The sequence below is a fragment of the Ambystoma mexicanum genome, chromosome 4q (assembly GCF_040938575.1).
Source record: "Ambystoma mexicanum isolate Mex_15411 chromosome 4q, UKY_AmexF1_1, whole genome shotgun sequence".
Lineage (NCBI taxonomy): Eukaryota > Metazoa > Chordata > Amphibia > Caudata > Ambystomatidae > Ambystoma > Ambystoma mexicanum.
Window position 1 is genome coordinate 651472658 of NC_090928.1, and position 14994 is coordinate 651487651.

General features: G+C 50.0%; 1 protein-coding gene across 2 annotated transcripts in view; it reads left to right on the forward strand.

Moving 5' to 3' along the window:
* Positions 1-14994, forward strand: part of FAM161A (FAM161 centrosomal protein A) — a 325438-nt gene that overhangs the window by 282335 nt on the left and 28109 nt on the right. For both annotated transcript variants that reach the window (XM_069608223.1, XM_069608222.1), the window contains one exon: positions 7605-7667. In XM_069608223.1, the coding sequence (XP_069464324.1) occupies positions 7605-7667 (63 nt within the window). The remainder of the gene's footprint in view (positions 1-7604; positions 7668-14994) is intronic.

Genomic DNA, 14994 nt, shown 5'->3' on the forward strand with positions numbered 1-14994 from the left:
GGTTTTAGGCCTGAAATCCAGGCATCGTTAATAAACAAGCAGATTGAGGAAACCAACTTGTTCGGCAAGGCTGTTGACAAGGCACTTGAGACTAATAAAAAGGAAGATAAGACTCTCAAGACCTTAAGCCAGATTACCCAAAGACCTTCCCAACAGAGAGGGGGCGGCTCTCGTTCCTTTCATGGGCAATCTCGCTCCCCTCACAGCCAGTATGGCTCAGGAAACAACAGGTCCTCAGGACAAGGATCTAACACCACTACCACATATCCACCTAGAGGACAACAGTGTGGGAAAGGTAGGGGCTGGAATTCCACCTCCAGATGCTCCTCCGGTCAGAAATGTCCCTCGGATTCGGATACCCTCCCATGCCTCCCTGGTCGCGAGACACCTAACATCATTCCTTCATGCATGGGAGGGGATAACAGACCAGTAGGTACTCAAGACTGTCGCCCACGAGTACTGCATAGAATTTTGCCGACCACCTCAATTCAGCCGCCAAAATCAAGACGCCTGACACCGGAACACCTATGCATCCTGCTGCAAGAGGTCGAGATCCTGCAGGAAAAGGGTGCCATAGAGGTTGTTCCTCTTCTACAGGTATTCCCCAGGGATCTAGCCTCTCGCCCTGGCTTTTCAACCAATACCTGGCAACTCTCGCCCACTGCATTGCCGCTTTCTGCTCAAATTTCCAGTGCTACGCTGACGACACTCAACTAATTTTCAGGCTGCCCTCTGCCACCTCCTCTCCCTCTCTCATCTCCGATTGCCTAACTGCCATTCAAGATTGGTGTGCCGCCAATGATCTTTGTCTGATGGCCAGTAAGACGGAGATCCTCATCAGCACATCTTCATCCTTTCCCCCTCACTCTCTGGCCGGCCTCCCTTGGCACTCCTCCTACCCCCACCTGTGAGGCTAAGAACCTCGGGGTCATCTTTGACTCCACCCTTTCCTTCTCCGCCCACATCTCGGAGTTCTCTAAAAAGTCAAATTTCCAACTGCATCTCCTCAGAGGTACTCGGCCTTTCCTCTCCTTCCCACAGAAGCTCATGGTATCCCAAGCTCTGGTTCTCTCTAGCTTGGACTATTGTAGCAGCCTCTTTCTAAATCTACCTGCCTCTACTCTCCGCCCTCTGCAACTAATCCAGAACAGGACTGCAAGACTTGTCCTTGGCCTCAAGCCCTGGGATCGTATCTCTCCAGCTCTGAAATCTCTCCATTGGCTCCCAGTGGGTGCAAGGATTAAATTCAAAACCCTCTGCATTGTCCACAAGGCTTTCTGGGGCCTGGGTCCAAAGTACCTTGAACTATCCCTCTGCAAATACGTCCCCTCTCGAGCTCTTCGCTACTCTACCTCCAACTCCCTCGGGGTCAGTCGTTTTTTAAAGAAACGAGCTGGGGGTAGATCCGTCTTCGGCTGGGGCCTGCCTCTGGAACAGCCTCCTTGCCACTCTAAAACTTGAGGAGAACAATCTCCAGTTCCGGAAGCACCTCAAAACCTTCCTCTTTTCTTCTGCCTTCGCTCCCCCTCTCCCCTGCTGATCTGCTCTCTCTTGGCACCGTGCACCTGGCCACCCTCTGTCCTCCGGGCCCAGGTATCTGCTCACCCTCCCGCACTGCCTCCAGGCCACCCCTTGCACTGTGGTCTGTATCTGTACTCAGACAGCCACCCCTTTTTCTTCCTGCACTTATCAGACCTACCCTGTCTGCTGCCTTAAACCTAGCACTTGCAAATTGCTGGCTGCACTAAAACTGTTTGTTGCCTTTATTATTTATTTATTGTTATTTATCTGTTTGTCCTCTGCTTTGTACTTTCCACTTCTCCTCCCTTCCATGCACTTTCCCCCTCTCCCTCCCCCCTGCACTTGCGCGTTCTCAATGTCACTGGGCCTAGTAAGATCGCTGTTTTGTTCTCCCCTGTTCCCACCCTTGCCTTTTCGCGCTGTGAAACACTTGTGCACAAGCGCGAAAGAAATAAAATATCAGTATCAAAGGTAAACAAGGGTATGTATTATACTTCCTTGTAACCAAAAAGGATCTCCCCATGCGTAATGTGCTAGACTAGCGCCCTATGAACAAATTTGTCAAAGCTCAAAAGTTTTGTATGGTCACGTTGCAGGAGGTAATTCTTCTGCTCCCGCAGGGGGATTACATGGCAACATTGGATATGAAAAATGCATACTTTCATATTTCAATGTTGCCGGCACACAGAAAATACCTAAGGTTCATGATAGAGGACAAGCACTACCAGTTCAAAGTACTCCCCTTCGGCATTGCCTCAGCACCAAGGGTGCTTACGAAGGTACTGGCAGTGGCAGCAGCGCACCTGCGCAGAGAAGCCGTTACGGGTTATCCTTACCTCGACGACTGGCTCATAACAGGGGATTCCTACGGAACATGCCTGTCGAACACCCAAAAGACGATAGACCTCTTATTCAGTCTGGGATTCTCCATCAACGAAGAAAAATCCAGCCTAGACCCCAGTCATGTCTAGCAGTTTCTAGGGGCTCTAATTCGGACAGAAGACAGCCTCGTCTTCCCCTCCAACGAGAGGGTTAAAAACATGCTGTTTCATATCCCTCGGTATGTAGCCGGTCGAGAGGTGACAGTACGCAAAGCCATGCGACTGTTAGTAATGATGGCGTCCTGCATTTACTTAGTTCCGCACTCGCGCATGCGCTTGCGTCCCATTCAAGAGTGGCTCAACAGCCAGTGGTGTTAGTCCAGCGGACAATGGGACGATCTAGTGGTTGTCTCGCCAGCCCTTGTTCTCTCTCTGCAGTGGTGGTCAAGGGGAAAAACTCTTGAAGGGGAAAGCCTTAACCACACCCGCAGTAGAAGCCACTCTCACGATGGACGCATCTCTCATGGGGTGGGGGGCTCACCTGCTTCAGCAGACGGCGCACGGCATCTGGTCCCCAGATGTAGCATCCAACCAAATAAATCTGTTGGAACGGTTAGCCGTATTCAAAGCACTGAAAGTCTTTCAGACACAGCTGCAGGGGAAGGCAGTCCTGATCCTCACAGACAGCACCACGGCCATGTACTACCTGAACAAGCAAGGGGGCACACACTCTCCAGGGCTATCCAAGCTGTCCCAGAACATTTGGAAATGGGCTCTCAAACACAGGATGTTCCTGTTGTCCCAACTCAATCTTCTGGCGGACGTGCTCAGCAGAGACTTCCAACTGCCCGTAGAGTACGAATGGCGACTACACAAAGACATTGTCTCCAACGTTTTCGCACAATGGGGCTTCCCAGAGATCGACTTGTTCGCAACTCTGGAGAACGCTCAATGCTAAGATTACGCCTCCAGGTACCCGCAGCACCGATCAAAGGGGAACTGTCTCTGGCTAACATGGTCAGGGAAATTTGTATATGCTTCGCCCCCCCCCCCCGACTCCCCTACTTAACAAGATTGTGCACAAGATGCACCAGGAACCAGTCACCATGATTTTGGTGGCCCCCACGTGGGCCCGCCAACCCTGGTTCTCTCATCTGAGGGAGATGTCCCCATCTCCTCTGTTGAAACTGCCTTGCCCATACAACATGTTATCTCAGGACAAGGGGGGGGGCACTTCACCCATGCCCGCAAACCCTGAATTTAGCGGCCTGGCTCCTGAGGTCATAGAGTTCCGCACCTACAACTTCCTCAGAGATGCATGGATATACTTAGGGAGGCGAGGAAACGGAACACCCGATATTGCTTCTCTAGTAAATGGAAGCACTTTGTTATCTGGTGCAATTCCAAGGGCGTCAATCCCATTGACGGCTCTCCCACACACATTGTACTGTACCTGACTTACTTACTAGACTCAGGCCTGGTCTTTAATTCCCTGAAGTTTCACTTAGCTGCTCTCTCAGCCTACACTACGTCACAACAGAACGTGTTGTGGTGGAAAATACCAGTTATTAAGGCTTTCATGGAAGGGGTAAAAAAGGCTTCACCCCCCCCCCCATTTATAACCTGGCTCCCAGATGGTACCTAAATGTGTTATTGACTAGACCTATGGGGTCTCTCTTTGAGCCTATGCATAACACAAGTCTCAAGGATCTTACCTATAAGACAGCCTTCCTAGTGGCTATCACTTCTATAAGAAGAGTTAGTGAACTACAGGCCCTTTCAGTTCTGGACCCTTTTGTTACAGTTCAAAGATAAGGTGGTTCTGCGCACTCGCCCTCGATTTGTGCCTATATTTATTTCCAAGTTCCATGTGAACCAATCAATAGAACTGCCTACTTTCTTCCAGAACCCCACTAACGTGGCCGAAAAATGCCTACAAACATTAGATGTGCGCAGGGCAGCCATGTTTTACCTGGAAAGAACTAAACTGCTAAGAAAGACAAAACAGTTTTTCGTTTCAGTGGCAGTTGGTGAGAGAAGGGGATCCTGTCTCTAAATCAGCCATCTCAAGGTGGATTGTTAATTGCATCACACTCTATTACACTCTTGCTAAGAGAGAACTGCCCTTCAAGCCCAGACCCCACACTACTCGAGGCACTGAGGCTTCCAAAGCATTCATTGCAAATGTTCCCCTAGAGTCCATATGCAAAGCAGCAACCTGGAGTTCTGTACACACCTTTACAAAACACTATTGCTTAGGCACTCATTCTAGGTCTGATTTTCAGATGGGACAAGCAGTACTAAGACATCTTTTCACTACTGTTCCTTCTCACAACCCACCTCCAACTCTGGGTACTGCTCGCTAGTCTATACACAGCATGTGATTCTAAGCAGATTAACAAGCATCAGGAGACATGCATTACTTACCGTAATAGCATTTCTGATGATTGTATGTGCTTAAATTCACATGCGCCCACCCTTCCTCCCCGCTCGGGTGGAAGGAACATAGATGTTTTTCTACTTTCTCTCTTTTATGTACTCACTCACGATAGTCATTAGGCTTCCTCATGGCAGAAAAAATACAATCGGAGGGACCTCGACATGTGAGGAATTTTGAGTACACTACACATCACGTTCGGGATAGTGTTTCAGGCACGCCCATGTCGACGTCCCCTTTCGATCCTGGAAAGACGAGATGCAGTTGCCACTGGATGTCGGACTATATGCACAGCATGTGAATCTAAGCATATACAATCATCAGAAATGCTATTACGGTAAGAAATGCATGTCATATAATATTTGTTAAGCGTAGGAACAACATACTCAATTCTTAATGGCAAATGCTTTACTTCAAAGGGACCGTGGGGAAGTGTATCCTCTCCACAACGCCCCCAGGCCCAACATTACTTAACGGTTGGCAGCACCCATCCCACAATGCCACCCCGCCTCTTACCCTTAGTGTTAGGCTGGGGATTTTGTCACTGAAGGTTGTTGCCGATTTTGAGAATTGTTCACAATTCTGCTTATTGGCTTTCCCTATTTGATGATAAATCCGCAAACAAATTCAATTAAAATTGTGATCAACATCTTAAGGGTGATGTAGATTTGTCTGTTGGTTTTGAATTTCAGGTTGTGCCGTCAGTTTCCAAGTGAGTCAGCACATTGTCAAACAATAAGAATGCTGCCCATATGGAGCCAAGGGGCTTGGTGGTGGGGCTCGGAGGGCTGGGAATAAGGAGTATCACATGGTTAATAGAGCAGTTCCTGGGATGCACAAATGTACCTGTCCTCTTCCATCCAATTCAGGGTGACTTATTTTCATTTGCAAACCACCACCATCATCCCTGTTGTATGATGACTATTGTATAGTATTGTTGAAAATTCAGCAGATTCAAGGCTCATTGTGATTTTCTTTCATGAGCATCTAGTCCACCTATCCTTACAGATATTGTCCTATTATGCCCAAGAACAATGTATTTGGGATGCTTGGGTAAAGATTAGAAAGATTTAGGGGGATCTGTGGAAAAATCGAAATTTTGTCTGTCTCTTTTCTTTCTCACCCTGGAAGGTCGGGTGAGGGGGGGGGTGATCTGCTTTTCAATTAGCGACTTTATTTTGTGCACCATGAACTGTACTTGTAAAAATAATCAAATTAAATCCTATGTGGGGCAATGATTTTTAAACGTGAGGAATAAGTTTGTATTTAATTTAATCTGCTGCTGAGGAGGTTTACCTTCACGTCCTTGATGCATTTCATTACATTCCTGCTACAGTGAGACAAAGTTTACATATGGCTTATTCAGTTATAACTGAAGGCTCGTTCCATAGTAAATACTGGCAAAATCAGGCTGTGTGGAGCGGCTTTAATTCTAGCATTCATCCACTGTTTTCTGGAGAGTTTCTGACCTGGTTTAGAAATGGTTTTAGAGCAGATGCCAAGAGTAAGGCTGAAAGAGGGCAAATCTTCCTGGTTCTTGAGAGAAAAGGGGAGTCTGCATTTCATACGTTTGAATGTATTAGAGGACAGGCTTCTGCTTCCTGCATGGGATTTGTAGGAACAACATTGGATAGTGCTAATGGTGAGAACATGACTCGTATCTCAAAAGGTTGTATTGTTTATTTTGTTCACTGCTTAATTGCCACTTCCCGGGATAGTCAGTGTACAGCCACTAGTCCTCAGAAAACTAGCGCAGGGTGCAGACATTCAAGCAAGCTACTAGCCAGGTATGAAAAGTCACTCGCCACCTACATTCTACAAATACACAGAGCACACCATTTCTTACTCAGCAAGAGTCAATTATCACTAGCCAATGGCTCGTGGCAAGTTCATATTTTGAGCCCTGAACTAGAGTGCTGTAATGGACTGTACATTTGTCTTGTGAAGTACTTTATCAAGCAGCCACAGCTACTTTAAAAGAGGCACTCCGCTCCCTAGGCAGATATAACAAAGAATACGATTGAAAATGCAGTATACTACCAAATAAATATTTTGAATAAAGCACCCAACTATATCCAAACCACTACTGCACTACCAACAAGCAAGAACCTTGACCTCTCAATACAAAGAACCATCATCCACAGCAAACATATTAAACTACCCAGATGAAAAACGGACTGGATCAAGATTACAAGCCTCTCAAGACCCTTTACCTTGCAACACGATCACACTGGAACTTTGAGAGATTGGAACATTTTCTTTTGAAAGGCTCTTTTCATCTGAGAACCAACAGACCTGTAAATACCAATATTTCTTTATTGGATACCAAAGATGCAATTAATTAAATGAGCACTTTAATTGAGTCCGAGAGAATTCAATCTATTCAACACTGTGAAGAGTTAATTGCATCGTGTTTTAGCCTGCAAAGGTACTTTACTGTCCTACGTTTATCATTCATTTCACATATTCGTAACAATTACGTAGTTAAGAAAACGGTTTACATTTATAGTTTCTTATTTAAAGATCATTAATATATGTATTGGTATTTGTTCTCCTTAGTTTGCTAAAGAATAGAAGAATGCATATTGTTGATCAGGTTTTAAACATGTCGAAAACATGTTTGGAATTTCGACTTTCTTACAATTCGAAAGCTTGGCATTGGAAGACATTTGGGCTGCTCTGAAGGAGGGCATGCTTTAAATAAGACTCCTGTTCCCTTGCAGGATGGCCTCCCTCCGCAGACTCAAAGCAAGGTCTCAAGCTATAGTGACTGGTCATATTCAGATCTATTAATTTTTACTAATGCACCATTTCATTTTTCACAGTTTTTACCCGAGGACTCCAGACAAGAGTACAACAGACCCACATGAATTATATGAACAGAGCACGTAAGTTTAAAACTAAGGATTGTTGTATGACATTTGATGGACCAGTGAGTAGCGAAAGGGTTACAGCACCAGAGCAGAAAACCTTTTTTGCATGTGGCTCAAACTCCAAGTAAAATGTTTACTTCAAGTACGGATTTACGTACACTCTGGTTAGGGTATCTTATACTCATCGTTATTTTCATGGACATATGTTGCAACATGTGTGCTTTCCAAGTTGTTGACGGGAGTCCTTTACATTTTCCCTGGTGTTTAGGCACTGCAATAAGCTACTTTCCGACATTAGCTGTCGGGTGTTTTTAAAATAAGGCCCTTAATGCTCCAGTAAATAAGCCATCATGGGAATGAGAGCAGCAAATGTGCCTCTTCTCCAGCATGGGGTCTGGCACAGATTCACATGCTCATGAATATTCGCCGTCGTCAGGCTGGGAATCCTCGGTAAAGAAAAAATCAGTATCAATTTCGTTTCTGATCTGTCTTTCTTAGTAGTAACCAATCACTGATCTCTGGGTTATACTGCCCCCAGCCAATGACTGCCCTCTCCATAAGCCCCGCCTCTGGCAGCCATCCTCAAATTTTTACCGCACGCTCAAGTGTTGGGAGTCCTTGTGTTTAGCTCGAGTTTTTTGCTGCGTTTTCATGCTTTTTCAGGAGATTTTCCCATTTTTTCAGTTTATTTGAGCCTCAAGCTCCACCGTTTCTACTTCCGACAACAGGTATCCGTTTCGGAATTCTTCTATGCCCCTCAAGCGTGAAGTTTTCGTCGAGTTTACACTTCTTGGAGGATTCCAGAAGATCTGCGGCCTACCTCAACGGACATGGCCCAGGACAAGGGAAGCTCGACGCCCGAATCCAAGCTGTTCAGGTGCTGCCCTGGATTGCGGATTGCAGAACGTTTTCAAGGAGGACGAGCACTAGCGTTGTCTATACTGTCTTGATGAGGACAAGACGCACGTGGAGGACTGTGCGTTCTGCAAGAACCTTTCGGAACGGACCAAACAAGATCGTCGTTCCCGCCTCGCCGCCTGGCTGGAGAAGGGCACGGCAGGTGAGAAGGCGAAGAGTAAGTCTGAGCGTGCTTTTAAGTCCTGTGAGGGCACCCCGGCGACGGGGGCCCAACAGAAGGCCAAGCACCGCGAGTCCGCGGGCAACGGGAGCGCCGAAAGGTCGGGCTCTTCGGCTGCCAGGCAGGGCGCTACTTCCCCGGCACGTTCGACCATGAGCCAGCGCTCTGGTTCGGGGAAGAGGAAGTCCGAGAACCCGGGTAAGCCGCTGGAGCGGACCTGGTCGATCTCGAAGGGGGAGCGAGGCACTGACCCTCCCCCCAAGGCGAAGGCCCAGGACACACCTAAGGTGGTGAGGGCTTTGATCCTCTGTCGAAGTGGTCGCTGTGACCCTGGCGAAGCCGGCTGAGACTACGCCAGTGGAAACGGCCTTTGGGCCCAGAGTATCCCTGCCGCCGCGGAGGGAGTCCTCGTTCCAGCCCATCGTTAAGACCCCCGTGAGGCCCCCGGCGGAAAAAGAGGGAGGGGGCGGTGGCCATTACAGACTCGGAATCATCCTCTGAGGAGGAGCTGGTGGAAACCGAGAAGGGCCTCAACGAGAGGTCCATAGGCCTCAACGAGAGGTTCATAGGCCTCAAAGAGAGGTTCGATCCCAGGGGACAGTCCCCGCTGACGTGATCGAAGATAGCGACGATGGCGACGTAGAGGGCCCAGTGGAACGGCCATCCCGTCCGTCGCAGCCATTACAGGAGCCCCAGGCAGGCTCGGCGGCCATTTTGTTGGCGATCCAATCCTTATGTACTGAGATAAGGACGAGATTACCACAGACCCCGATGGTGGATCCAGAACCGGGCCCGTCGGGAAGCCTTCTGAACAAGCGGAGGAGAGTCCACCCCGCTCCGCCCTTCAAGCCTGCGAGACCTGTGGACCCCTCACCCTCGCCAGACCCTAGAGAGGATACGGCGACGGACACAGCGACGGGGACGGACGATGACGGTGGCGATGACACAGTGGACATTCCGTCATCACACCCCCCCCGCGGGCTTCCCCAGCCGACAAAATAGGCTCTTTCCATGCCATGATAACCAGGGCATCCGAGCTGCCCTGAAGAACAAAAAAAGGAAGGTTTTCTGTACCAACGACGAGAGGCCAAGAGGAAGACGGCCCTTGCGGTGCCTTTGCTCGACAAAATCTGGAACGAGGGGCTTGCTGTCCTCAAGAACCCTTCCACGGCACCCGCCAAGAGGGACAGATATGAGAAGAAGTACTGAGTCCCCGATGCCACCCCCTTGTGCCTCACGCACTAGTCCACGTCGTCTTGGCAGCGGCTAAGAAGAAGGCAGCGGGTGCGGCGGCTTCAACTTCCACTTCCTCGCAAGACAGCGAGGGCAAGAAGTTGGACTCCATGGGACGACGAGTCATCTCGTCGTCGGGAACGACGATTAAGGCGGCCAATGTCTTAGCGATCGTGGCCCGCTACGACAGGGAGATCTGCTTCGAGATAGCTCCCCTGCTAGACTTCCTACCTGACGACAAGAGGGTGCAGGCCCTAGAAATTCTGCAGGAAGGCCAGGTGGCGTCAGATCACGCCATAACGGTGGCAACGGACATTGCCGATACCGGATTTCGCCAACTGGGCAACAGAGTTTTCCTCCGACGACGAGGATGGCTCAAGGCGACAGAGTTTCACCAGGACGTCCAGACCAGAGTGTTGGACATGCCGTTTGATGGCAACAACCTCTTTGGTAAGTCTCTACATCAAGACCGACTCAGAGACGGCCCGGGCCTTAGGGGTGCTTCAACAGCGACGGCCCTTTCGGAGCTCCAGAGGCAGACAGGGTGCCTCCAAATGTTCCAGCGGTGGCTCCTCCACTTACCACCAGGCGGCCCGCTCCTCTTCCCAGGAGGCCTACAGAGGTTGCGGCAAGCCAGGGGGATCCTGCCTTCTTTGCCAAGGAGGCCAAGGCGGCAAGGCTGCCTCCAAGCAAGACTGACCCGGCCGTGTTGTCGGGCCCCCACTGAAGCACCCCGGTGGGAGGAGGGCTGACGAAGTTCGTCAGCGTGTGGGAGTCCCATCTCCACCAACCATTGGGTGCTGGACACCCTGGCCAACGGGCACTCGCTGGAATTCCAAAAGAAGTGCCCTCGCATTCCTTCCGTGGCCAGGAAGGAAAATCACGCCGCTCAACTGCTGTTGGAGGTAAGGGCGATGCTCAAGAAAGGTGCCATTGAGCTTGTCTCCAGAAGGCTCCGGGACTCCGGAGTGTACTCAAGGTACTTCCTCGTCAGGAAGAAGACAGGCGGTTGGCGCCCCATCCTGGACCTGCGTCGTTTAAACAAGTACATCAAGGTGCAGAAATTCAGGATGGTCACCCTCCAGCACGTGCTGAGACAGCTGGAGGAAGGTGACTTCCTGTCGTCTCTGGACCTGGAGGATGCCTACTTCCACATCCCTATTCTAAAAAGGCACAGGAAGTTCCTCAGGTTCGTGGTTCAGGGATGCCACTACGAATTCAGAGCCCTACCGTTCAGATTAAAGTCGGCACCCAGGGTTTTCACCAAGTGCCTGGCACCAGTGGCGGCACGGCTGCGCCTGCAGAGGATCCACATTTACCCCTACCTGGACGACTGGCTAATCCGGGCAAGGACAAGGGAACTCGCCGTCGAACACACGGCGAGGACCGTCCGGTTGCTCACGGAGCTGGGGTTCGCCATCAACTACCCCAAATCCCACCTAGTTCCATCGCAGATAGCACTGTTTCTGGGAGCGAAGCTCGATACAGTGGGGCAATTGGCCTCCCCTTCAGAGGAGAGGACCAAGACCATCCTGGGCAAGGTGAGGCGCCTGCCAGCCACGGACGTGGCCAGGGTGAGGTCCAAGTCCCTCCTCGGGATGATGTCCTCATGCATCTATCTTGTACCCCTTTGCAGACTTCGGATGCATCCGCTACAGGAGTTCCTCGACGCCCGCTGGCTTCAGGCGAGGGGCTCTTTCGAGGACAGGATCCCTCTTGACAAGGAGTTCCGTCGGGCAATCTTATGGTGGGGCTTTCGTGCTCACCTCACGACAGGCACGGAATTTCAAATCCCGGCGTTTCAGGAGACGGTGATGACGGACGCCTCTCTGGAGGGTTGGGGGGCCCACACCGGAGACCTCCACGCAAGAGGCCTTTGGCTCCCGGAGGAGAGGTCTCTCCACATCAACATTCTGGAGCTCCGAGCAGTTTTCTGGGCTCTCAAGTCGTTCCTTCCGTCCCTCAAGGGCAAAGTGGTGAGGATCTTCACTGACAACACCACCACGATGTTGTATATACGGAAGCAAGGAGGCACCAGATCCCCAGCCCTATCCAAGGAGGCCCAGGATCTGTGGCACTGGGCCACATCGCCCAGGGATGTTTCTGGTTCCCTTCCACCTGGCAGGAATAAAAAACACCACCGCCGACTCGCTCAGCAGGGAGCTGCGCTCGTGCCACGAGTGGCACCTACGCCAGGATCAAGTGAATCGACTCTTCCAACGATGGGGCAAACCCCAGATCGACCTGTTCGCGACGGCGACGAACTCCAAGTGCCAGAGGTTCGCCAGCAGGTTCCCATAGCCGAGGAGCATGGGCAATGCTTTCTCGTTCCCTTGGGATGGCCTGTTTCTATACGCGTTCCCTCCATTGCCTTTGCTGCTCCGCCTCATCAACCAGCTCAAGAAGTCCAGGTTCAGGATGATCCTCGTCGCACCGGCGTGGCCGAGGCAGATCTGGTTCCCGGACCCCATTCGAGCCTATGCATTCGGTCCTTTGAAGTTCCTGTCATGGAAGACAGCGTTCCTGCTACCACGGCGCTCCTGTCTGGTGTGCCCCTGCTGGACATCTGCGGGGCTGCTTCGTGGAGGTCGACACACACCTTCACAAGATTCTACTGCGTCGATTGGGACTCCAGGGAGGAGTCCAGGGTCGGCCAAGCAGTGTTGCGCAACCTGTTCGCTTAAGGTGAGCCTGGTGAGGAGGTAAGAGATGCTTAATGTTGAGTTGTTGTATTGCTTAATGTTGAGCCTGTTGCCACCTCCCGTGGTTGTGCATGTGTATACTGCTATGTATTCTTTTATTCATGAGCATGTGAATCCATGCCAGACCGCATGCTGGAGAAGGAACAAGTTACTTACCTGTAACTGTTGTTCTCCAGCATGGGTCTGGCATGGATTCACATGCGAACCCTCCCACCTACCCCTCTGTGGCTCTTCACTTGGTCATACTGCCACTTGGCGTGCTACCAAATCTGAGGATGGCTGCCAGAGGCGGGGGTTGGGGAGAGGGCAGTCATTGGCTGGGGGCAGTATGACCCAGAGATCAGTGATTGGTTACTACTAAGAAAGACAGATCAGAAACAAAACTGATACTGTTTTTTTTCTTTACCGAGGATTCCCAGCCTGACGGGGAATATTTATGAGCATGTGAATCCATGCCAGACCCATGCTGGAGAATAACAGTTACAGGTAAGTAACTTGTTCCATCCTTTCTACAGCAAGTGTCAAACAAGATATATGAAGTTTGACTAAGTCCCCTGCTTGTGCCTGGGGATAGTGGATGGAGTGATCACAGATGCTTTCACCCACTTTGTGATGGTGGACCAGAGGAGGTCCACAGAGGATCCCCTGCGCCACCACATCTCTGGGCTAAGGCCGAGAACTGTCACTGGTGTCAGGCCTTTATTGCTGATGACTTTTTACGGGATACCCAGGGGCTTAACGTAAGACATTATGCAAATTTCCCTTTGTGTTGGGATTTTCCCATTTGCTGGCCTAATCAGATGTCGGGATGTATTGCACAAACTGAAAAGCATGGTGACAGCCTTAAACGAGGCCAATGCCAGTTCATGAAGAAGCACGCACGAGTGGTGTGCTCGGTAGTGTTAGATGCATAAAATGGCAAGGATGGCAGCCGGGCATACAATTGGCTTGGTCCGCATCATTGTGGCAGTCACTCAGCATACACAGCTGAATGCTCTGCCAATCCCTGTGTAACTTCATTAAATGCTTGCACATGACCCCACTCCCTGGTTGACCTTCGCAAGGGAAGTGGCTAGGCTACTATAAGATAACTGAGCAGTTTGACAGTGCTGTTGCCGTGAGTTGTAGTGCAAGATGTGGAGGTTGCTTGAGAAGAGGGGAGGCAAGACAAAGAGGAGAGAGGCAGTAGAGGTTTAGGGGCAGGGGTGTTAGAAGGCACTTGGAGAGAGAGGAGGTTGGGGGAAGGAGGTAAGAGGAAAGAACAGTTTACAAGGGAGAATTGGAGGAATATCCAAGAGGCAGGGAGGAAGTAGAGGAAGGTGGAGAAGGATGTGTGGAACAAGATTCTTGGAGAAAGAGGGGCACAATAGGTATATGGAGAAAGTTGAGAAAAGTATTGAGGAGGAAGATCAGGTGAAGCCTGAGGAGGAGGTTGGGAGAAATATCCAATGAGAGGTTGAAGGAGTTAAGATGGGTCTTGGGGAAGTGTTTTTCAAAGACCATTAGGAGGCCACCCGAACAGTGAGCCTGGCAGGGTTGGAGGTAAGAGCATGTAGAGGAGTAGTGAGGAGGTGCTATTGGAGAGAAAGGTTGAAGGTTGAGAGGACAGGAGGTGTAGGAAAAGTGTCCCTTTGGCACAAGAGATTCTGGATCCATCAAGGAGAGTGAGGATGGGTATGTGGAGGTAAAGACTAAGACTCTGAGCCAGGGAGGTGGTGGTGAGGCTTGAGTAGAACATTTGGTTCATCTCAGGTTTCCGGCCTCTTAGGAGAAGCTCTGGGGTGTTGCTAAACTACCCTACCACATTCTCATAGAACTTGAGAAAAGGAGTTTCACAGGAACAGAGGATGAGAAGAATGCCAGAGTCCAAATAAATGTTGGAGACTCAAAACTCTCCCAGGCCTGGGTAGGAAACTTGGAGTGTGATTTGCCAATTGAGACTTGAACTGTTGAGTTCAAGGAGAACCGTACTGTTATTGTGGAAGATATGTTTCCTTTGATTTCACCAAGCCTGTACATAACCCTAATAAATTGTGCTTGAACTATGTAGTTTTGAGTCTCCCATGTTGATCTTAGTTGGCTTTGTAACATATGAATATCAGAAGTGGGATCAATGGGGCTTGACCAGGAGTCCCTAAAATGCCCCTCAACCCCATCGTTAAAGGTTGTGGAATCCTCAAGGAAGTCCAAGCTTTCTATCAAGGCAACACCAGGATCAGGCTTGAATTGTATGTGTTGATATTTGAGCAGGTAACTGGGCACCAAATTCTATTCGCCTGAAACTCCAGTTTCCCAGTGGGACATATGGGCAGATTGCACCCCAGTTCTG